The sequence below is a fragment of the Megalops cyprinoides genome, chromosome 6 (assembly GCF_013368585.1).
Source record: "Megalops cyprinoides isolate fMegCyp1 chromosome 6, fMegCyp1.pri, whole genome shotgun sequence".
NCBI lineage: Eukaryota > Metazoa > Chordata > Actinopteri > Elopiformes > Megalopidae > Megalops > Megalops cyprinoides.
The window spans coordinates 16,601,657-16,625,546 of NC_050588.1; the positions used below are offsets into that span (position 1 = coordinate 16,601,657).

The 23,890-nt window shown below is 39.3% G+C and overlaps 2 protein-coding genes across 2 annotated transcripts in view; both read right to left on the reverse strand.

The window, feature by feature from the left end:
- On the reverse strand, positions 1 to 6,776 carry LOC118779892 (putative uncharacterized protein DDB_G0287113). The gene is made up of 5 exons (XM_036532213.1): positions 6,286 to 6,776; positions 3,849 to 4,336; positions 3,425 to 3,572; positions 751 to 1,198; positions 1 to 528 (listed from the first exon to the last, which is right to left on the reverse strand). Coding segments are annotated over exons 1-5 (1,365 nt in total). The 5' UTR covers positions 6,565 to 6,776; the 3' UTR covers positions 1 to 526.
- The window catches only part of LOC118778980 (immunoglobulin-like and fibronectin type III domain-containing protein 1), a 21,450-nt gene continuing 4,327 nt past the window's right edge, over positions 6,768 to 23,890 (reverse strand). Inside the window, exons 3-23 of the mRNA XM_036530784.1 lie at positions 23,305 to 23,444; positions 22,483 to 22,582; positions 22,000 to 22,029; positions 21,828 to 21,873; positions 20,945 to 21,134; positions 20,390 to 20,503; positions 19,515 to 19,677; positions 18,394 to 18,666; positions 17,286 to 18,008; positions 16,681 to 16,805; positions 16,423 to 16,564; positions 15,998 to 16,291; positions 13,980 to 14,279; positions 12,793 to 12,972; positions 11,277 to 11,405; positions 10,777 to 11,085; positions 10,408 to 10,493; positions 9,748 to 9,940; positions 9,300 to 9,596; positions 8,301 to 8,627; positions 6,768 to 6,781 (exon numbers count right to left, since the gene is read on the reverse strand). Of these exons, the coding sequence (XP_036386677.1) occupies positions 6,768 to 6,781; positions 8,301 to 8,627; positions 9,300 to 9,596; positions 9,748 to 9,940; positions 10,408 to 10,493; positions 10,777 to 11,085; positions 11,277 to 11,405; positions 12,793 to 12,972; positions 13,980 to 14,279; positions 15,998 to 16,291; positions 16,423 to 16,564; positions 16,681 to 16,805; positions 17,286 to 18,008; positions 18,394 to 18,666; positions 19,515 to 19,677; positions 20,390 to 20,503; positions 20,945 to 21,134; positions 21,828 to 21,873; positions 22,000 to 22,029; positions 22,483 to 22,582; positions 23,305 to 23,444 (4,175 nt within the window). The remainder of the gene's footprint in view (positions 6,782 to 8,300; positions 8,628 to 9,299; positions 9,597 to 9,747; positions 9,941 to 10,407; positions 10,494 to 10,776; positions 11,086 to 11,276; positions 11,406 to 12,792; positions 12,973 to 13,979; positions 14,280 to 15,997; positions 16,292 to 16,422; positions 16,565 to 16,680; positions 16,806 to 17,285; positions 18,009 to 18,393; positions 18,667 to 19,514; positions 19,678 to 20,389; positions 20,504 to 20,944; positions 21,135 to 21,827; positions 21,874 to 21,999; positions 22,030 to 22,482; positions 22,583 to 23,304; positions 23,445 to 23,890) is intronic.

Sequence of the window (23,890 nt, forward strand, 5' to 3'; positions counted from 1 at the left end):
TGTAAAAATGATATTCATATAAGACAAATTTAGAAAGAAAAGTAGTCTTCAAGTTTATTAAACTTGCCCCTTCTGTACTTTGTCAGTTATTAGATTGCGTTCACTGCTCACCAATGAATACAAGCCCTGTGACCCTGTGTTGGCTGGTACTGTCTTCTGTACTGTCTGAGCATACAAAAACTGGTAGATGTTCTATTGCAGATTTATGGAGTACAAAAATACGTATACATATAAAAGAATGCCAGAGGTTTATTAGAAAAGGATTAAGGCTTTTAACATTGACATTGTCCCAAAAAATCCAAATTTCTTGTTGCATTATTGGTGTGCCTTGATATACAAACATTATTGTTGAGGTAATGGTTCCACTGTACAACAGTGTGATTTTCTGTTACTGATGCTGCATTTTTAAAAAGGTACCTCGATTGTGGCAATGCGTCCCTTTTTGTCTTGCCTGAGACTATACTAGTTTATTTGTTCCTTTGAGAGTGAGGCTGTAGCAAACTGCATCCTCTCTGCTCCAATCTCGCTCTGCAAATAGAAAACAGAAAACTTAGAAACTGAACTTGACAATGGAGTCATTATTTTGGTGACAACTATTTTCAGATAAGAAAGTAAATAAATGGTTTTCTATCAGTACAAGGTGTGCACTTTTGTAAGTGTCTGCATTTTATCCATATACCATTACCAAAAACCCATTTAGTGATCAGTCATATGAAATTACTCAACTGACTGTAGACAAGACAGACTTACATTCTTGTTCAGATGTGATGATTCCTTCGTCCTGTTCCAGCTTCTCTTCCACGCTATGGTCCACATATATATCTTCCTTTCCCTCATGCTGTTCAAAATCAGCTTCTCCTAACATATTGATTTCTTCCACCACTTCATTATCTGCAACTTCCAGTGCAATTTGCTCCTCCTGGACTTCCTGTTCCACCTCCTCTCCTTGGACCATTTCTGCTTGGTCTTCCTGAACTTCAGACTCCACTTTCTCCTCGTGGGCTTCTTGTAACACTTCTTCTTGGAGTTCCTGGGCCACTTCTTCCTCTTGGACGTCCTGGTTCATGGGTTCTTCTAGGATTTCTTGCTCCGCCTGCTGCTCCTGAGGATCCAGCTCCACTTGGTCTTCATGTTCCACCTCTTCTGGTTGTTCCACATGGACCTCTGCCAGGACTGGGTGCTCATCTTCATTCTCCAGCTAGAACACAGGTGACCACAAAGTGAACCAAAGTAGAAATCCCATACATGCAGAAAACACACACACACACACCACCCATAATGCCACACAGAAAGTTACATGTTAACTATAGATCTCATGATATCCATGAGTGCATGCATGTAAAAGCTAATCATTAATGTAGCTTTCAAACTCCAAGTGGGAAAAAAATGAATCTGGGGAGATCTATGAGCTGACTTGTATTATCTGGTTTCATGTTTGCAAATCAAGGGATGGACCTCGGAGATGATGAAAGAGAGGGATGGGGGTTAGAGGTTGTCAGAAAAAGAACACTCCACTAGATAAATGGTATTATGTAAATCGGCACAGTTTACGGACACTGAAAAATATCTAAAAAGCTATCATTTTCACAATTTATTCAGTTAACTACCCTGATAACATGTGAATTGTACAGCCCATATTATCTGCAGCGTTGGTGCTGTCTTCAGTCAGATCAAGACATCTGAGACTGTTGTGGATTCTACTGCAGTCATTTTGAGTCCAAAAAATGGTGGCTTTGTACAGCTAGCAATATGTATGTTATACTAGCCTTATTTCACTGGTGCTTTTTTGTATCATTCCAATTCTACTGTTGGTGTCTTTTATTACTTGCAATGTACCAGTACTGGGAAGAAAAAGGAAGGAATAGTTATTCCAGTGCACCGTTACCACAGTTTAAAGTTCATCACAGATGATACCACCTTCTACATTTTTCCAGGTAGAGGGTGGCTGTTAAATATTGCACAACGCATGTACATATTTGCAAGACATGATAACTAATATGACAAGCAGTTTTCTTTGATACTTTTCCCTTACTTTTCTTGACGTTCACAGCATACCTCTGAGACATTTAAAACGCACTGGCCATATTGTATTTGAGGGGTTTATCCTTGAGTAGGTCAAGGATAAACCTATTTTATGAATTCATAAAACATTACGTGTGTCACATTAAATTGTGAATTGTTATATTCTTAAATTGTAAAATGTTACATGTGTTTAATGCATCATGAATCAAATAATTTGATATTTGATGCACAAAAACACTGACTGATTATGAAGATTAACCCCTGGATTCAATCAACATCAAAACCATCAAATTCACCTTTTTTCAACATGTGATTGTGACTTTCATTTTATGGTATACTTCATTCTTTAGGGAGAAAAAAATAACACTTCCATTTAGTTTTATGCCAAAAGGGGGCAAATGTTGGTTGAATGATCAAGGCTTACTTTGTTTTTCACTCTTCTATTAATGTCTCCAGTGACTGCATTTAACTGCTATCCACTAAACTTGTTTTCTCACTTGAGAAAGTAAGTAAAATTAAAATGACTTCAATAATGCCTGAGACACTTCCTGAGTCTGAGGAGTACCAATAACAAAATAAAGATGACTCAACCTGACACTAAAATGTCTTTTTCAATGTCGCATCAACACCAAAGCAAGCTTGCTTAGATCAGATCATTTACTAGTGCTGACCCATGTCAACTCAGCCTCACAGTTATACTAGTGCTGGCCTACACAAGGATCAAGCTGTGGGCAATGTCAGAAAGTAGGACTACAATGCAGGACTACATTGATTCTACTAGCACTGGCTCTGTATAAACATGAGATAAACAGGAGATGAATAAAGGAGCACACTGCCACTACTAATTGCAGCAAGCAAACAGAGGTTGATAAAGGAAATACGGAATACATTTTTTTCAGGAAAGCCTTTGTCTTTGACTGCAGACAAGGCAAGTGTCCCAGGAAATGTCTCAAACAGCACAGGCTTCAGCATTCAAAGTAAAGGTATGTGCTACAGTCCTGCTTGCACCAAACACCAAAAAAGTATCATGTTGTAACAGGTCAGTCAGTTTTGCCTCTAGCTTCAACTAGTCTTACAGGTCCACAGTGGAAAATGGGTATAAAGGACATATTTCTATATTAGGAAATATTAGTACAGGGAGATGAAGAGAAGTGGCATACATTCCTGTGGAACAAAATATTTTATGAGAACACCTGGTGAAATCACTGCAGTTCTGTCTAATATCCACTTAAAGTACGGCTTTGAGTGAGAATCTCTTTTATCTGAGATCTGTGAATGTAACATGGTTGACAATGAAAAATAGCAGTATATGTATTTGGCATGTCCAGGAATCTGGTCAGTGAAGCACACAAGCTGTGTGTAACGCCACTGCTCCTGGTCTAAATCTTGTATTATATCCAACCTCTCTCTGGATGGCCTCCAGCTGTGCTTTCAGCGTGGAATGAAGGCTCTGAGCGTCCCGCTTCTGGTCCTCTAAGCTCTGACGTACGACACTCAGCTGCTCCCCCAAATTCTGGGTCCTCCTGGCCTGCTCAGTCGCCAGCAGTCCCCTTCCAAGTACACAGGCACACAAAGAGAGGACTCAAAGCATATGAGGTTTAAAAATCCTGCAGCATAATTAAATCAGCACCTGCCCATACACAGCCAAATGGAGATGATTCTACAGCACGACTGGGGTGTGCACTAAAATACATTGGGAAGCTGGTTCTATCTTACAACTCCTCCAACTAACAATGGCAACACATACAACAGTACATACACAAATGGCTAGAAACATGCATTCAAAACAACACAACATTGTTTTTCCCTTGCAAAAAAATACATACCTTATACTCTCAAGCTCCTGAAAATTTGTCTCCAACTGAGTTTTGTGAAGGGCCATCGTCTCTTTTAGACCCAAGAGCTCCGAGACCTGCCCCTCCAGTTGTGAGGTCAGATCATCGACCAGGGAGGCCTGCTCTGCCACTCTAGCCTCTGCACTGGTGAAGCTCGCAGACAGCGCCTCCACACTTCCAGTCAGCTCCGTGTTTGTGCTCACAACATCGGCAAGTCTTTCTTTCACACCTTGAAATTCTTCGCTTTTGCTCTTTATGACTTCCTGCAAATGTTCAAGCTCTTCCGTCGAGACTGTGGTCTGTTCCAGCTCTGAAATTCTGACCTTCATCTCAGTGTCGAGTGACAGCACCTGAACACGGAGGTCTGAGGTCTTCATCTGCTCGGTGATGGCCACAGCCTTCTCCACCTGCTTCTGCGCCTGTGCATATGCTCCTTCCAGGGCATACAACCGTTCTTCAAAGCCCTCTGGAATGGGCAGCTGTGTAAGAAGATAAAAAAGGACTCTGAAGACAGTGAGCAATGTGAGCAATGTGATATCAGGATAAGAGGACATTAATTTCCCTTGTGTATTTGTGAAGTGTGGAAAATCCATCACACTGAGGCGCATTTGCAATATACTTTAGTCTTGAGCATGCGGCTAATCAGTGACTGAAAACTTAAAAAAATTCTGCACTCTGGACAATGGATGTGCACTCTGGACAATGGATGTCCAGCATGGTACCGTTTTCTATTAAATCAGAATGGTGCGATACCCTCTGTGCCATACAAAACTATAAATTACATTTCATTAAGCAGAATCACACTAAGCATAATTAACTTACTAAAGCATGACATAAAATAATGTAACACCATGCATACTAACTACAATTGTATTGCATTACATGACAGCTAAGTCATAACAACAGGTATGGTATTTATGGTATTATGTATTATTCTTTGTCTCTGCAGCTCCTACATTTTTATGAAGGCATGACTTAGGAGCACACTGAAGAGTGATGAGACTGTGCAAAAATTCTAATTTTAATATATATAATAAGAATATATTCAAACTTAATATTTTTGTTCAAATTATAACTCTTTAGCTAGTAACATCAGAAGCCTCTGAATTATGGAATTATTTTTTTATTATTTATTTAAACATTACTTCAAACTTTCAAAACTGATGCTCGGGTAAGTACAGTCAGCCAGTGTTAGTTAGCCACCTTCAGTTAGTGAAAGAACAGGGTTTTGTCTTACTAAAGACGGTTACTAATCTTAGGCTGAAAGAGAAAAATAACAAACCAGCAAGATGACGGTCATACTATACTTTAGGAAGTCACACTGCAATGGCACAGTGGCCTTCCTGACTACAACTGCTTAGGGGATCCAAATTTGAGAAAACAGGGGAAAAAAGTGTTCCGAGTAAGTCTGGGAAAATGTGGCCATGCTCTCACCCTGGAAGTCCAGCTAGTTGCTAACCAACCGATCCGACAAAGGTCAAGTTAGCACGGTGGTTCTATATTTGACAACGAACCGCACGCTTCATGTTTCATTTGTTTTTCAAATATCTGATAGTACAGTAGCCATTCGGAAGCTGTTAATATTTTCTTCCATCATCGTTTGAAACAGCTTTTGTCTAAAAAAAAAAATGGATGGACTTCTGTTGCTAGTTGTACGTTCGCCACGCAGCTAGTCATTAGCCTTCTGGAACGCACCGCATGTGAGTGAGGGAAGTGAACACATTGTACGGCCAGAAGTTAGATAACTCGCTACACGTTGTATGTTTTACATTGGCGTAAGTGTTACCGTTAAGTTGCTGTATTGTAATATCAAACCTGTCGTTTGAAAGAGTACAAAGAGCAGGTTGCCAATCCTCCGAACGCATTCCAACAGCTGCGCACGTACGTTTGTTCACCTTGACAGGTGGTCTACGGAATAGCTATTTTTCTCCGAGCTCATCATGAGGCTTGCAGACAGAAATGTGATATTATTACGCAGCTGTCAAGCACCTTCCATGAATGACTTTCATTTTACGCAAATCTACATATTTGTTGACAGACAATAGTCAGAAAACGTTAAGCTCATGCGAAGGAACTGTCCTTTTTATGGGAGCTGTCCAGTATATTTACATTTATTAAATTGGCAGGCACAGTTACCCACTACTCTACATAACAGGTACGTAAATGGATAGCGTTAGTCCATGTGAACAGCATACACACAAAACGTCAGACTACTTTTGAACAAAATTGTCCATGCATCGCATAGCGCTACAAATGCACTACCATAATTAAAACCTATAATAAAGTGCTATACATGTATGTCAACTGCGATTGTCATTAAATGACCGTAATTTTAAGAAGAGTTAAATAACTTAATACATTTCGGTCCAGCGCAATGTGATCCCCCAAACTTAAGTGAATGGGAGTTAACCAATCATTAGTGGATTACCTTGTCTTTATTCGTTCTCATTTCTTCTTGGAACGTCTGGAACTTTACAACTTTCATCTGCATGCTCGTGAGGTTTTCTGTTAACTGGGTAATGGTTTGCTGTTGCTGGTGACAGAACCAGACGACGACGGCACCTCCGACTATGAGCATGAGGAATAATATGAACAACAAGACATAGAGGTTTCCATTCCGGGGTTCTGATTCCAATGCTTCGTGTATAAAAGAGTTCTCGTCGCGTTTGATATGATTTTTCCCCTTCCGATGCCTTGCTGTCGTCATTTTTTTTTTAGAAAAAAAAATCTTGCGCCCTTAGAGTATAGAAAACATATGCAAAGATATACCTAGCTATTTCAAACCTGTTTTAATGACCACAGTATAAATATCTCGATTTATCCGACCCGTTTGATTGCAGCATTCAATGCAAAATTCCTTAAATGCATTCATTCATTAGACCCCAGAGGAGAGTCCGATGGCAGTGTTATCTAGTGGTAGTCCACTAGCAAAAGGAAAGAAAGGCGTGGCACAGACCCATGCAGTAGGGAACCGAGAATGGAAGGGCGGTCCGCGACCCCGAGCAGCCATTCGCTGCAAAGCATGTGTGATGTTATCTAACACTGAGGTCCCACGTGCGGTGGTGAGGAATACCCCACATTGAGCCCTCTGTACTCGCTTTAACATGCTGCCTATATTTTGAATACCAATCTTTCGTGAAAAATTAGTATTCAAAAAAGAAAGAAAAAGAAAAATCAAACCACCGTGTTTCACTTGTAATTATATTAAGGAGTGCCCAAGTGTTATACTTCGCTGTTCTTCTGTTATTTATTTGAGACCGTGTGTGTGTTCTGAAGACTGGACACAAATAGGACCAGAATGAGAGAGGTTACACTACAACTAAAACTTTGAGGCTATTTTAATGAAAGCATTTCAATGACTTACATATTTTATGACAGCCACTTGTACATACTTTGAAGGCTAAAATATGACTTGTTATAGATTTTTACACAGCAAGTTATACAAGCAATTTGCACTTCCTGAATATTTACATTGTATTGTCATATTGAAATGGACTTTTAGTGGAGCGATTATTGGGAATTTTTGTGCTTTCAATGATCCAGTTCTATTCTTCATGCATTTGAGTGATAGAATCCCAGTAAAAAATTCAAGTAAAGAATTGTAAATATCAACAGACACATTAGAACCTTCACTTTATTACACATCCATCAATCAATTGCCATTAACACATTTGCGTTGAAATTCTTGTTCATGCAATAACATTCTCAGGGGCAAAGCCAGAAACTTTTAATAGTACTGTCAGTACACTTTTTTGGTTCAGTGATCCAAAAATGAGGTATCTGAAGTGATATTCATTTGTTCAGTGGAATTCATGCTTTCTCACATATCTAAATATCAGATGCATCTTCTATAGCCCCAAAATGATCTCATGGTCATTGTTCTAATCAGAATGCCTGTTTTGTAGAACAGCAGAAAAGCAGAAAAAAAAGTAAAACAGCAGAAAAGATCAAGAAATCAGTTGGTGAATGTTTTAATGTACATTCTGTTTGACCAAGTTTAATTTAGAATACATTGCTTATCATCACGTGATCTGTTAAAGCTTAAGACAACAGACAAAAATTACAGAAAACCCTCAATGAATAAACCAGACAAGAAAATGACCTTCCTTCCATCCTTCAAGGTTCAAGAGCTGTAGAAATAATGAACTTACAGTCTTTGACAGTAATGTGCTCTATATAAGATAACACATCATTAAAGTACCTCATAAGTTAAGAGATATGATAAATTATTGTCAAAGGCTGGCATCGTCATCTTGATCATCCATCTTGCTGCTTTATTCTGAAAAACAAAGAAGATACAGTAACCCTGTGCTTCCTAGAATTTTCATACTAAATACACAGGAAACAACAGTATCCTCTATTTCAGCTGAAAGGTAGAACCATTGTATAGCACTATGGTTATTTACATTGAGCTGTTAGTATTTTGATCATTGAAAGAAGTACCTCTGACACTGAGATTGGTTGAACACTCTGCCCGGCCCAGACGGTTCTCCGCAATGACTTTGTACTCGCCCGTGTCCTTGGGCCCAACCCTGAGGATGAGCATGGAGCAGACACCGCATACATTTTTGATGTAGTAGTTGGTATTTGTGTTTAGGCTGATGTTGTTGCAGTACCATGTGACATGGGGTGCAGGGTCACCCCTCACAGCACAGCTCATATAACACTCGTAGCCATTCGGGGGAGAACGTATCTTCAAAGGGACCAGAAAAGATGGTGGCATGTCAAAGCTGCAGGCCTCATACACAGGCACACTCACTGTGAACTTCTCTGAAAAAAATAACATAATGAGGAAATACTGTCAAGTGTTAATCATGCTTAGAGATGGCCCTTGATGTGGATTGAAAACAAACACCAACTATTCATGTTTGCTATAATGGTAGCTAGCTGATGTTAGGGTTGTATGTTCATTTTTAGTTAAGCCTACCTCAGTCATTTATGTTATATAACCAGCAAGCTATTTTAATGTTAGCAAAGGTAGCTGCTGTAGGTGGATTAGATAGCCAGCTCATGAAATTGCAAAGTCTTATCTTGAATTCAGTCTGTGAAGAATGACATTGTGTGGATAGTTTTGGACAAATGTCTATGAAATTGATATGGTATAATATTAGAATGTACATATGTAAAACATAATGTATAAAAATAAATTGTGGCTAGTTTTTGAACCTCTTAATTCTTTTTCCAGCAACAGATCATTAGACAGTCAGTAGACATTTTTAAGATGCAGTTGGTTGTGTGTAGTGAGAAAACAGATATGTTTTATGGTAAAAAACAATCATAGGCAAGGCAAGTCTGGCAGCTCTCCCTGCAGAAACTGCTTCTGATAAAGAGGCTATGTAGTTTTCAAAATAAATTTTCACCTGCCCCTCCCATACACATGCATTGTGTAAATGCCTTAAGAGTGAATTCTTGTGAGTATGCTTATCATGTGAGTCAGCCAACCTCTTCTCTTTTTGATTCCCCAGGCTGGTGATTCAGAAGGATCGGAGAGGCCCATGTCGTTCTTGGCATACACTCGGAAGTAGTACTCCCGCCCAGGCATGATATTGCAGGCAGTGAACCTGTTATTGAAGAGGTGGTCAGCTACGGTGTGCCAGGTTCGCTTGATGGAGTCACGTTTGGACACCATGTAGTGCAGCCTGTCGTCACGTTTCTCATCTGGAGAGGGTGTCCAGGAGACAGTCACCGTGCCTGGAACATTCTCCTGCAGCTCCAATGGGCCTGGGGGCTTGGGGTCATCTAGAACCAGGTCAGAAAGTCTCAATTTCTCTAACACACTAAGCTTTGTTATATAGCAAGGTTTCATTTTTATCTTGATTGAGAAGGTTAGCACCATTTCGGTTTTGAGCCTTTTGGCATGTCATGAAACTACAAGGGAGATTTTAAGTACCTGTGACTCTGACCTCCACACTGAATGTTTCCTGGCCAACCAAGTTCTTGACTATTATGGTGTAGACACCTGTGTCAGAGCGCTCTGACGAGGCAATCAGGAGCTGTGATCCCCCCTCAGTGTTGCTAATGGTTACCCGTTTAGACACAGGCATGCCATCTTTCAGCCAAGTGATTTCTGGCAAAGGGGAAGCCTGTGAGCAATAACAGAATACAGTGACTTCTCATAATTTGAGAAAGCAATAAAACATTAAAAAAAACAATTATGTTAATTAGTTATAAAATTTGGATGTTGTATACAGCATCCATCAAGTTGATGCTTGAGGAGATATGCCCTGGAACTGTACAACACAAGAATCAGGCTGTTTTGGAGGCTTCCCACAGAAATAAATTCCATGACATTCAGGTTTGACTCCTTGAAATCTAAGCTTTTTTTGAATACACATAATTTAGAGAGAACTTCTTACAGCCTTGCAATACAAAAATCTTTTCCTTCTTGTTCTGCATACTGTACTGTCAAGACTGTCAATACTCCTCTCCTCTCTGGCAGCTAATACACAAACCATGCTGTCATGTTCATTTGACGAACATGCCATGTTTGCTCATGTCTTCTGTTTGAAGTTAACATTTGTAGGTGGTTTGGTAAGCATTTATGTCTTACCTCAAAACTGATGTTGACTCGTAGAGAATTTCCTGCTTGGACCACCATGAAAGTCTTCATTTTTGAATCTGTGAACCTGGGCCTCACTTGACAAATGCCACACACATGGAGAGGACAAAACAGTTGGAACTGCAGGGTACTGTCAGGGTTTGATGGTTGTTGATCATTGCGTTTAGTTCTACTTTTAATCATTTAATTTTATAAAAATGCAGCTGTGCAGGCAATAGGAGGCAGGCAATAAGGCTGCTGTTAGAAACATAATGTTGTTAATACTACTACTACTGCTATTACCAAGACTGCCACTAATAATAATAATAAGAAGAAGAAAGAAAGAAAAAACAAATGATCTAGTAATGTAACAGGACTCACCCGGGCGAGGCATGGCAATGATATACTTGTCCAGACCTTGGGGCTCCCCCTCCCCTCCTTCATTGGTGGCGATCACCCTCACCCAGTACGTTTCCATCGACTTCAGACCCTTTATAGTGTAGCTGGTCATGTTAATAGCATTAGTGTTACAGCGATGCCAGTCTGGGTTGTCTGCTGGCCTGATTTCTACAAAATATCCTTTCACTTCATCTTGCACACCCTTCTCCTCCTTAGGTTTAGTCCATGCCAGGGACAAGGTGGTGTAGGAGGAGTCTGTCACCTTGAGGTTGAGAACTTTGCCAGGGGGCTCTGGAAGCACACAGCTGTGATTATTTACTGTATGACAGGGTGAAATGAATGCATTCCACAACAAGCTGAATGTCCAAAGGGGTGATGTATGCAGATACTGGAGTGGAAATTGCTAAAACAACAAGTTTTTACAATAGAACAATTAACTGGATATTATTATTTAATTTCTATTATATTTTAGTATGACTTACTTCTGGGGTCTCTTGCAATCACAACCTCAGATGGGGTGCTAGGTTCACTAGCCCCAGAAAAGTTTACTGCTGATACACGGAATTCATACTCCATTCCTTTAATGACATCTTTGACAGAATACTTTTTTTCTAAGGGAGAAAAAGGTAATGATAGCATTAGATTACAAAGATGCTTTGATGCCATATTTTGTTACATATATATAATAATGAGCATGAATGTATTTAAAAATCAAACTCCTGAAATTGTATATTGAGCACACACACAAACACACACATGCACACACAGCATGAACACATTCAAATGCCAGGCTCAAAGTGATCATTTAAGTAACAACATTTGTTACTTAGCTACTTGTGATGTTTTACTATATGTGCCTAAAAAAGAAGCAGAATATTTTTTTGTAGGTGTTTTCATGGACTGCTTTTAATTTTTTTTTTTTGCAAAAGCTTGTATGTGAAGTTAATGTGCAATTCATAAAATACCTGTTCGGACAAATGTTAACAAGGGCACACTTGATGTACTGAATTTTATCATAATACTATGGTAATTTGGGGAAATGGCATATATTGCAAATAGTTAAAATCATCAAGTCAATCAAATCATATTGCAAATATTTTATTGCAGGCACTCTTATATTTAAAGAATATTTCCTCACATCAAAACAAATAATGGAACTTGAATTATGTTTATGACCATTTTATTAACAACTTCTGTAACAGTCTGAACTCACTATTGAAAGCAGATAATGCTGAAAGCAATTAGCACAATTTAATGCCCCCTTTACCGCAATGAAGGAAATGGGTTTCTCACAGAAACCATTGCAGTATTTGCTTGTTAACTATAGATGGTTGGGAAATTCAGTTCTGTTCCTGCTTGATCATGTAGTTGAGAAAAGCAAAAAAATGAACCTTGCTTAACATCACAACCCTATAAATGCCACCTTTTTTTCCAAAATCTCTTGTACCAAATCCATTAGCCAAGTGATCTGACAAGATTGTTCCTGGTGGATTGTAAGATGTTCACAGTGACTTCTGAGATGCCATGTGTATGCTTCCTACTTGAAGAGACTGTCTGCTTATTTGAGAACTAATTTGAGCTACCTCGCCCCTATGTCCACAGAGTGGAATGGCATGTCTTTTCTGATTACAAAAACAAAAGTTTGAGGTCTTAAAGGTAGATATTGGAGATCAGAGCTGGGGTTAATTCCATTTTAGTGCAGTAAATTCAGAAAGTGAATTGAAATTCAATCCATGATTTGCAAATTGCATGTCATTTTCTATGAAGATTTTTCAGTTAATTAATTGAGCTTAAATTAATTTCCTGACTTGACTGAATTGAAATGGAATTGACCCTAAGTCTGTTGGACACAACATTTGATTTTTTTGATGTAGTGTACAGTTTAAGTGTAAAGTGATCAGGTAAGACAGCAGGTAAGTGTCTGCCAGAGTGAAAAATCACAAGCTTTAATGAGATTGATGAGAGAGATGATATTTATGGTGTATGAAAAGCCCAGACCTTTAATAGGTTCCTCCACTGGGTTCACTGGGCTCCAGAGGTTGCTGCCTTTCTTGCGTTTCTCCAGGTTGTAGCCCACAATGCTGGTTCCTCCACTGTTGGTTGGGGCAGCCCATGACAGAGTGATGCAGTCCTTGAAAGCACTGACCACTTTGGGTGCAGCAGGTGCACCAGGGTATGCTGAAGGATAACAATGAAAGTTAAACAGCAGAGTCCTCCCCTAATGTATTAAGTGATATTAAAATTCACTTGCCAACTTATGTTGTAGACTGAGGACCCACCTCTTCAGATTGCAGCTTGGGTCCCACACCCAAGCATGACTCACCCTCCTATTACTTATGTAGTTTACTGTAAGATATGTTGTATTACTCTTATATTTGACATTTGGGTACTGATTGAAACATGGACACACTATGTTATTGCAGGACTGTGAAAGGGGCTAATGCATGTTACAGAATGGACAGTTGGGTTCTGCATGCATCATATGTCATTCAACTTAACTAAGGCTCTAAGTACTCATTCTTTGTAAGTCATTCTGGATAAAAGTGTCAACTGACAAAAATGTAAATGTAAACATAAAGCAATGCCTGTAAGTCTTTACACCTTAAATGTCTGTGATTTTATATACATAGAATAGAATGGTAGTTAATAATATAGATAATATAGCTTTCATGAAAAGAAAACACCTTCAAAGGTCACTGTTGAAAATAATTTTGCATCCTATGTAAATTATTGACCCTGTAAACACCAGGGACTATAATTCCAAGATAGTACTATGAGTTGTTTATGTTGCACCAGGCAACAACACTGACAGCAACAGTGGAAATGTAACTGGAAATAACTGCAAGCAGCATTCATTCAGATTATTGTATGATATTATAAGATGCATAGCAGGGCACATAATGTGCATGAAAACATAACAAAAAGGAAGGAAAGGTTCCTTGTCGCAGTTTTGTCAAAAAATGAACCAATTCAGTCGACTACTTTGTTGTCATGAACGAGCATACAAGCTGTAAACATACCAGTACAGTCGTGGCTATGATTGCAATAAACACGAATACTGCTGTTTTTGCATTCTCTACTAGGTCAAATAGCAACGAAATAGCTGGCATTTATTTGTTCTCTATTCACCAAAACGATGAAAGCAGACTTTTGTAAAAATGCGTGCTGGCCCAAAAAGGGCTCACCTTTGGTGCCAGCCATGATGTCATCTGTCTCCATCACCTCACTGACACCCTCCCCAGTAATGGCCTTGATGCGGTAGCAGTACTTTCTGCCATGATCCACATCTGTGTCCTTGTAGGTAGGAGGGTTGCCAGGGATGTCCCCTATCTTCTTCCAGGTGTTACGTCCCACCTGCTGACGCTCCAGGTTGTAATTTAAGATAGGAGAACCACCATCATCTTTTGGGGGCCTCCACTTGAATTCAATGCAGTTAGCAGAGCTTTCAATAACTTCAACTGGTTGTTGTGGTGGGGTGGGCTTGTCTGCAGGAATACAGAGTTGTATTAATGAGGGGTGCAGTACTTCATCAATACCATCATTGCTGAATTAATTCTGCTGATGTAATTGTGGCCAACCAACTATGCTCCTTTCTGTCCCAGAACAACCTTCTTCACCCTTTTAAGTCTGGCTTCAGGGCTGGTCACTCCACAGTGACTGCCCTATTCTCTATTGCTGAGGCTCTTCAATCAGCCAGAGCATCCTCCCACTCCTCGGTCTTGATTTTTCTGGATCTCTCTGCAGTCTTTGATACAGTGGACCATACTCTACTTTCTTCTACCCTGGCTATGTTGAGGATTGCTGACACCACTCTACTTTGGGTTCAGTCCTACCATTGTGGATGCTCTTTCAGGGTGTCCTGGAATGGTGGGTTGTCTAGAACCCACAGACTGTCTACGGGTGTCCTACAAGGCTGTGTACTCGGCCCCCTCCTTTTCTCTGTTTACATTCAATCTCTTGGCTCTGTGATTTCATACCACTTCTATGCTGATGACATGCAATCTTTTCCGCCATCTGACACACAGGTTTCTGCGTGTATCTCAGCTTGCCTGAAAGCCATTTCAGAGTGGATAGTGGACCACCGGCTAAAGCTTAACCTGGCTAAAATTGAGATGCTCTTCATCCCATCCTCCCTGTTTCAAGACGTCTCCCCCAGCCTACAGGTCTAAAAGCCTTATCATACCTATGTTCAGTCTTCAAACCCTATGTTCTGCCAAAATCACTATGCTCTGCAGCCGTGGGGTAACTGGCTGTCCCGTCTCAATGGGGCCACTCCTCCCAATCACAATCCCTTTCTGTACTGGTCCCTAAGTGGTGGAATGAACTCCCCATGGGGGTCAGGACAGTGGAATCACTGGCCATATTCCACCGCAAACTGAAGACCTCACCTCTTCAGACTGCATCTTGGTTCCATCGTAATCGCTGCCCCCTAACACCTGCTACTTTTAGTACTTGCTGTTTATTTGATGAGTAGTATTGTGATGTGTTTTGGATTCGGTGATATAGTGACTTATATATGGCAGTATATTTACCTTCCCTTGTCTAGTCAGGTTGCACAAGTTAACTTAGGGTAGGGCATGAATAGTATTACGGTCACACTCACTGGTCTGTTGTTAGCCTAGTCTGATACTGTTGCTAATTCAACTTGAATGGATATACTTATGTTCTATTGTGCTGGAAGTCACTCTGTTAAATAAATGTAATGTAATGTAATTCCTTTTGGTAATTTCTGATTTTCTGAATTTCGTAATTTCTGAATTTCTTTGGTAATTACTGACAGTTAAGCTAATGTACAAACAATGCATTCAGAAAATTGCTACGCCTATATTTTCTTTGTTGCAGTTTTTCTAGACAAATCAAAAACATCATCTTTATCCCTGAAGGGGTGGATTACCGAACCGGCCTACTGGACCCAGGCCCAGGGGCCCAAGGGCTCAGGGCACCCCAAAGCCAGAGCTTACATGTTTGTAACATAGACTGTTATTGAAATGTGACCGTTAAGTTTCAAATATGTCCGGTAAAATAAATTCTTTCTGGACACCGGGGCGGCCTTTATGCGTCCGTGCCCAGGGGCCCATTGTCTCATAATCTGCCTATGTTGATATTGAATATAAGAATAAGGTGTATTGTGATGCTAAACTTGACCAAAATGGAGATACATTTGCTATCAAAGGTAACACAGACCAATATGTCCCCTGCTTACCAAGGACAACGAGTTTGGATGTGGCCTCAATGATACCAAACTCATTCTTAATCTTTATCTTGATTTCTCCAGTGTCTCTTCTTTGGCATTTGCTGAGAAGCAGGCGGCTGTGATTGGGCGTTATCTCCAACTTGACATTGGTACCATCCAACAGCTCCTCACCCTCCTTGTACCACTGCACCTTCATTGGATCCCGGCCCACAAAGGGCATCTTAAAAGCAGCTTTTTCACCTGCTTTCACAATGACTGGCTTTGAGAATTCTCCCAGGGCTTCAGGATCAAACCTGGGTGGGTCTAGAATTTCAGAAACAAGCCCGTCAGATTGTATGGTTGTATCCAAAAACATGCAAATACAAAAATGGGCACAAGTAGTATGGAATAATTTATAATTTAATGTAACAGACTATAATGACATCTACTCAAACCTTCAACAATCAGCATTGCTTCTGTTTTACGTCCATCTGCCTCAAAGCGGTATTTCCCTGTATCACTTTCATGGCAATTATTGATTATCAGTTTGTGGTAGGCTCCATCCCTTTTGATAGACAATCCATCTGTAGAGGACAGCTGATCAAGAACACACAGAAATGGAATGGAACAATTAATGCAATGCATAATCTGAGATGCATGAAACTTTTTTGTTTTGATAAGACCTTTGATGGTAGTGAAGCATTAACATTCACCTTCTTCCCGTCTTTGTACCAGGCTCCAGTACATTTTTCACTGCTCAGCTTACAGACCAGCTCTGCTGATTGACCCAGGATGGCATTGACATCTTCCAAGCCACCAATGAAGTGCACACCAGGATCTGGTGGATGTAACACATTAACTTAGTAACTGTTTTCTGTGCCGTCAGAGATATTTCCAGGTCGACTCAGTGAGAATTTCTCACTTGTGAAATTATGAAATATGTCTATGTCTACCGTTTGAGTTTAACTATATTAATGGCTGTCAATGCATACTTATAGTGTGAAAGACATGAACAAAGTGGTAAAGCAAGCCAAAATTTGCTTATGTCTGAGTACACAGAAGTATGAAAGTGTTCATTTATATACTGTCATCCCTGAATCTTTAAATCCATTACACTCCCTGAGTAAGCCAAAGCTTATCATGAACTATGCATGGTTTACACTTTGAGGAATTGTTGCCAACTGTTATTTTACAGTAATATTCTTGAAAGATTCTGGAAGAATCTTATGAATATGCCAAAGTTTCATTTGACATATTCATACGAAATGTTTTTACTTAAATATTATTTATTGAACCAATTACTGAAAGTAATTCTTACCTCTGACAGTGTCTGGCACCAGTGGGCCTGTCCTGCTTCGCTTCTTCTTCTTGCCATCCGCTCCATCTCCACCTGCCCCGGCGCTCCCAGACCCATCAGCCCTAGATCCATCACCTCGTACCCCATCACCCCCAGATGTACTGCCCCCTAATCCATCATCTCCTGCCCCATCCAGTCCTGCTTTGTTACTCCCATGACCATCTAGTCCTAGTCCCTCACCTCCGGCCTCATCTAGTCCTGATTTGCCACCCCCACGACCAGCTAGTCCTAGTCCATCATGTCCTGCCCTGTCCAGTCCTGACTTGACACCCCCATGACCATCTAGCCCTTGTCCATCACCTCCTAAACCATCCAGTCCTGATTTGTTACCCCCATGACCATGTAGCCCTACTATATCACCTGCTGAACCGTCCAACCCTGATCCACAACCTCTAGAACCGTCTACTCCCAATCCATCGCCTCCTGCCCCTGTCAGCCCTGATCCGTCACCCAGTCCTGAGCCGTCTCCAGCGCCACCATCTCCTCCATCTCCACTGCCTCTCTCGGCTGCATCAGCTGCATCCTTCTCTGCTTGGGCCCTTTTTGCTGCCTCCAGGTCTTCCTTCTCCTTCTGCAGTTTCGCTTGCTGCTCTCGGGCTATTTTCTCTAAGTCCTCTCCTGCTCCACCCGCTTGCGTGGTTCTTCGGGGTTTCTTTTTGCCACGCATGCTTGGATCATCGTCAGCTGATGCAGCCAAGCCATTGAGAATAGATCATGAGTGAAGAGATGAAGGCAAGAATGCATTCGTGATAGTGACAGTGAGAAGAACGCAGTAGATGTACTCCACTACACTGTAATTGTATATTAGTAAAATCTATGCATGGGATTGCATTGTTTTAACTATGGACAAGTATTGACACTCTGAGACAAAAATTTATCATGATCATACTGTAAATAATAAGGTCAGAACTTAGAATGATTTCTTGGTCGTTGGGGCTAACCTGGTGTTTGTTTGTGGCTTACTTTGTTAAAATAAATAGTCTGTCATAGACACGCTTAGGACTGTCATATTGTTTTAAGTTCTCCAGACACTGAACTATTGTTTACCTTTTCTGAAATCATGTCCTACCTTCAACTATCAGCCAGGCACTGCAGGATCTGATACCAGCAATCGCTGCATAGATGCCCTTATCCACCTGCATACAGTCCTTCACCACTAATCTGTGGATGAGCTTGTCTTCAGACACTGTGATGTCATACTTCTCCCCTTGCTCCAGTGGAGCGTTTTTACCCATCCATATAATCTTGGAAAAGGGGTGGGATAAAACACACTCAAAGACAGCGTCCTCTCTCTCCATGGCCTTCACTTCCTGAATCTTGACGATAAACTCAACAGGAATGACTGAAAGACAATTGTTTGCATGTTACTGAAGTGTGAAACTGAGTGTATATGCTAAGCCTTTCTTTTCTCTTCAGCTGCACAAAGGTACAGTTTTTATTCTGTTTTTCACATGCAGTGTCAATAGGCACCTCATCAGATTTTTTAAATTCCTTTAGTTATTATTTAAATGCCAATTTTTACCACAGAATAGGAATTTTGGTGGCACTGCAGACTCATCAATACTGTGAAAAGTAATAAAGGTGCTCTTTGACTCTTGAATTTTACTTAATAATAGAATTGCCATTGGATTGTTTCAGCCTTCTTCAGTCAGCAGCTTGGCAGAATAAGCACAAATGTGACTTTGTATATCCTGGAGTTACAGTAAATTCCTTATAATCTTATGGGCTGGCATCACTGATTGGCGGGAGGCACCATATGACTCTCAAGCTGTTATGACTTTTTTTCAAGTTTTTTTTTTTTTTTTTTGTAATTTGTGCCGTGAATTATGAGGGGGGTGACACACAGTTCAGTTCACTCATGTGTGTTGTGCCAGCCCTGGCTTCCCCAATTCTGACATAACACAGCCCCAGTGTATCAGGTTAACTCTCTTTTACTAGTGGCATCCAAGAATCCAAATATGTGCACTAGGTTTAGTTGTGTTCAGCCAAATTATACAGGTATGCACACTGCTTTTATATTCTCACTTCAATGTAGCAACATAGTTAGTAACATCAATGGCACTTTTTACACATCAGAAAAAAATCAAAAAAAGATTTTACACATCTTTTTTTTTTAATCTGGCTTGACCTGTAGAACAGAAGCAATACAGGAAATGTGTGAGACAGTGTTTGATCCATTGCAAAACTTACTCTTGAAATCAGTAGAGAAGACATTAATGTCCTCAACATCCACTTGGTACAGCCCAGCATCCTCTGGCATGAGATCCCTGATGCTGAACACATATCTTGTGCCAGTTTGTTTCAGATTGTGCTTCATTCCCATGTCATAGCTGTAAGGAATCATTTCACCATCCTGTAGGATATAAACATCATTGATTCATGCCTGTACTCAATAACAGTACTCATCAGTCACAGTAGTTCCATATGTCATACATGGTGTAGTTGTCAGTTTCAGAACCTAGTGTTACTCTGTTATTGCTCTGTTGGCCAGCAGCACAAGCCAGGCTTGAAAAATAGAGAAGAGATCTTCACCACTGCACCACAGTGCACCTGAATGAATGATTCATAATATTCTATCTATTTAATATAAACAGAATATAAAATAAATAAAAATAGCATCAAAATGTAATTAAATTATCAAGCATTTTGAAAAAATACACTTGTTCATAACGTGAATATTTTCTTTGTCTTCGAGAACTTAAAAACAACAAATCAATGCAATATTAAGCAAACAAAAAAAAAACTATATTTTTGCACAAAATAGAAATTGTCAATCAATACTCCACCTGAAAGGCTTTTACGTAGAGTCACTTCGCCTACCCCAAATCATAGGGGAAACACTCAGTGGGTATAATTTTGCCTCTCCAATTAACAGTATTTTTAGGTTACAGCTATATGTGGTATTGCAGTCTACAAACAGTATTCTACTGTTAAAGTTTGTTAAAGTAAATATTAAAGTATTTATTATTATTTCTGAAAAATATCAAGGCAGACAAAATATCTTTTGTATTGTTGTTTAATAATATGGTACATGTACGCATCTTTTCATTTTAAACCCATCTCACCTTATAGAGGAAAATCGGACTGTTGGGGTTCTTTAGTTCCATGTCGAATTCAAACATTGCTGTACCATCTGTTTTAACCTCAATATGTCTCAGGTTAGAAATGGCCTCAACAAACTGTGAAGGCAAAAGTAGACAGACAGGACCATTGGGGAGGCAGAGAAATCAGATGGATGGGAAAATTCCTGTCACCAAATTGTACATCACCAGTGGAAAATACAATGTGGTGAACCCAGCTAATCTGAAAAATGTATATCATGGCAAGGGACATATTTTTCTAAGCAACATACCTTTTAGTTGATTTTTAATAGCATTTTCATAATCACAAAACTGGGCTGCATTTGGGAGATTCAGATTCAGCCTTTTCACCGCGACCAAACAAATTTGGTGAGTGAAAAACGATTTGGGTTTTGTAACTATTTTTCAAAGCCCTCAGATGAAGAAGAAAGTACGTACCTGGGGCATTATATAAGGCTAATAAGGCTAGCAAAAATAATGGGGTGGGTAAGCACCTGTAATGCTTGCCCACCTAATAATAATAATCGTGGAGGTACAGACCTTTGCTTGTTCTTCCTCTCTCTCCTTTTTCATCTGGTTTAGTTTTGACAGCATCCAGCGGAAGTCAGTGATACCATACTCAGCACAGATATGTTCATAGTCTTTCCTTGGTGAACTCAGTAAGATTTCCCAGACCTTTTCATCTATTTCTCCTTCCTTCTTTGGTGCTGGTTTTTTTGCACGTACAACACTTAAGAAAAAAAAAGCAAGAATTTAAGTCCAAGTGAATTGAATGAAATTACTGTTTTTAACCTGGTCCTCAAGACCAACTGTGTGTGCTGGTTTCATCTGATCTGTCAATCAGTTTTAGATGAGGTTGATAAATGAATCCTAGCATTGGAATTTTACATCATGCAGCAAGTATCAGTTCATAATTCTTTGATACACATTTAGCATATAGATGATGAAAATGTTCTTATTTTTGTTTGTTCATTAAACAAGTAAAGATTTTTTCTGTACATTGTTTCCACTAATTTCCATAATTTAAACAAAGTATTCCACACCTATTCATTTTTGTTCATTTGTTGATGAACAGAGTATTTCTTGTTCAATGGATGCTAGGTTAAAAAGTGAAACAGCTAATTGCACCTAACTGAGCCAGCAGTATTTATTTACTTATTTTCCTGGCTGATATTAGCTTTATGCTAAATAAAGAATTTTGTAGAGCAAACACGCCTCCAAAAGAACGTTTTATTTCACAATTAAATTACAGTATATCAGAAGAGTTGTCTAAAAAGGTTATTTGGTTAACATCTCAGTCAAACTCAATTTATAGCATAACTGGGGCAAAAAAACAGCATACAAATTCAGTCCCAATGGATTTAGAAAAACGTAATTGTTACTTTTTACATGCATTGTCATCCCAACGACCATGGATCTTTACCGTGTCTTCAGCATTTTTCTAAAATCTGCCGGATCCTTTGTTGGAGCTTAAATGGTGCAAGAACATATGCACAGTTAAAGATCAAATTCATTGGTACAGTATTTGCTTTATATTTAAATATGTGTCTTACAGGACATTTTTCTTCAGTGTCAATAAACATGAACAAACCCACCTTCCTGTTGCTTTCCCTTCTTGTATGCCACTGAAAGAGAGATACAAAGGTTTTCTTAAAAACCTCCTTAGGAAAGTACAAGATTTACAATTTTATAAGAAAGAGTGCCATCTGCTGGTTAACAAGGAAATGATTTTTAAACATATAGTTAAGTGAAGAGATTGCAAATGTCTCTCTCTCCCACTATGAAATCAACACAAGAACTACAAACTCAGCTTTCAAACTGTTTAGCTCCACCCACGTGAGGAGATATGTGTACATGTGTGTATGTGTGCACATATGAGTGTGTGTCTGCATGTGTGTATGTTTGTGTGTATGTATGGGCCAGGAAAGCTACAGTTCTCTAAATTCTATATTCTATAAATAAGGTGTCATGATTATTTGGAGGGAATTTTTTTACAGCAGAAACAGAGCAGTTTGATAAATCACTAATCTTTATGTAAGTTTACTTTTATACAGATTATTCTTGCATGATTTTCTTACCTTCAATAACATTCAATGTAGCAGTGCTAACAGCCTTTCCAAACTCATTAGTAGCAAAGCATTTGTAGGTGTCTGCTTGCTCTGCACTTACATTTGGGATCTGTATTGGGAAGTATTAGAGAAGTTTCAGAACAGAATTTTCCTTACACATTAATCTGGACAGATCATGTAAAAAAGCTGATTCTACTATTTTTATCAATACTAAATTTCATCAATACTAGTTTTTTGTGTTTGAAAATGTAGCAACTGTGTGCTCTCTAGAGTTATAATGCTGCTGCAATCAGCTCCTCTTTCACATTAAGTGATACCAAGGTAGTTTCACTAACAGGAGTTACACTCAATTCTTGCTTTCATCTGCCATATCACAACACAGCACAGCGCTCTAAATGTCTTTACTTGTCTGGTTCTTCTGTGCTGTGTTTGGTATGCCTGTGCTTTTCAATGTTCTATAAACTTTTACAAATTTAAACAATAAAATTACTGTGTATAGGGAACCTAGTCATATACTGTATGGTGGGCTGATTGGAGCAGCCAAAGCACTATAGAATGGATGTTATGGACATGTGTCTTGTTGTCCCAAACATAGGACAGGGGAATCATATCATGTCTGTCACTGCGAATTCAATTAAATTCAATCCTTCACTGTCCCAGATGGAAAATTAATTTTTTAATCACTATATCACAATGATCTTATGTCTCTGACAATACTAACAACTTTAAAGTCGAATTATCATAGATAAGTATCTGAACCGCATTATACAGCAAGTATCAAATAGCAACAATCTCCACATAGATTATCAGGCAGTACGAACGTTTTCTGACCTGTAAGATGTATTCACCAGTCTTTTCGTCAAATGAAGGGTGGTATTTTTCTGGATCCGATGTATCTCCTTTGTTTCTCGTCCATGTTACAGTTGGTGCAGGATCCCCAGTTACAACCGCTTTGAAGAAGGCTAATCTACCTTTGAGGAATTACAAACACAATAAGATAAGCATTTTCCTGTGTACAACGGTATAACATAGTAAGGATGTGTTGGAAATTTTACACAGTAATGGTACTCGTTTGTAGTACTTTATTGTAAGAAAGTGGATGCAACTAGCTACCTTTCTATAGTTTCCATTCTTTCATACTCCAAAAAATTTTTAGCTGTCAAAAATTCTCCCTCTAATGACAAGAATATGCAAGTTCTCTGTTTGACAGTTTGTTTCTGGTGCTTACCTTGAAAGTAAAAGTTTTTTTTTTTTCCAATTTATCATTTTAAGAACTGAACCTTATATCCTGTACTTCTTTGGGTATTACATGAACCAGTAATCACATGTCATTAAGTAGGAAGACAAACCATTTTAACTGTAAGCACATGCTGTAAACACATTTACATGCTGATTTTTTATGTATATATTTTAAGAC

Bases quoted from the DNA above. Each gene is read 5' to 3' on its own strand.
- LOC118779892 (XM_036532213.1), bottom strand. From the start codon at position 6,564: ATGACGACAGCAAGGCATCGGAAGGGGAAAAATCATATCAAACGCGAC. The intron at 3,573-3,848 runs GTATGTATTTTT...TGTACTTGGAAG, and splicing joins CAGGAGCTTGAGAGTATAAG to GGGACTGCTGGCGACTGAGC. The intron at 1,199-3,424 runs GTTGGATATAAT...CCTGTGTTCTAG, and splicing joins TGGAGGCCATCCAGAGAGAG to CTGGAGAATGAAGATGAGCA.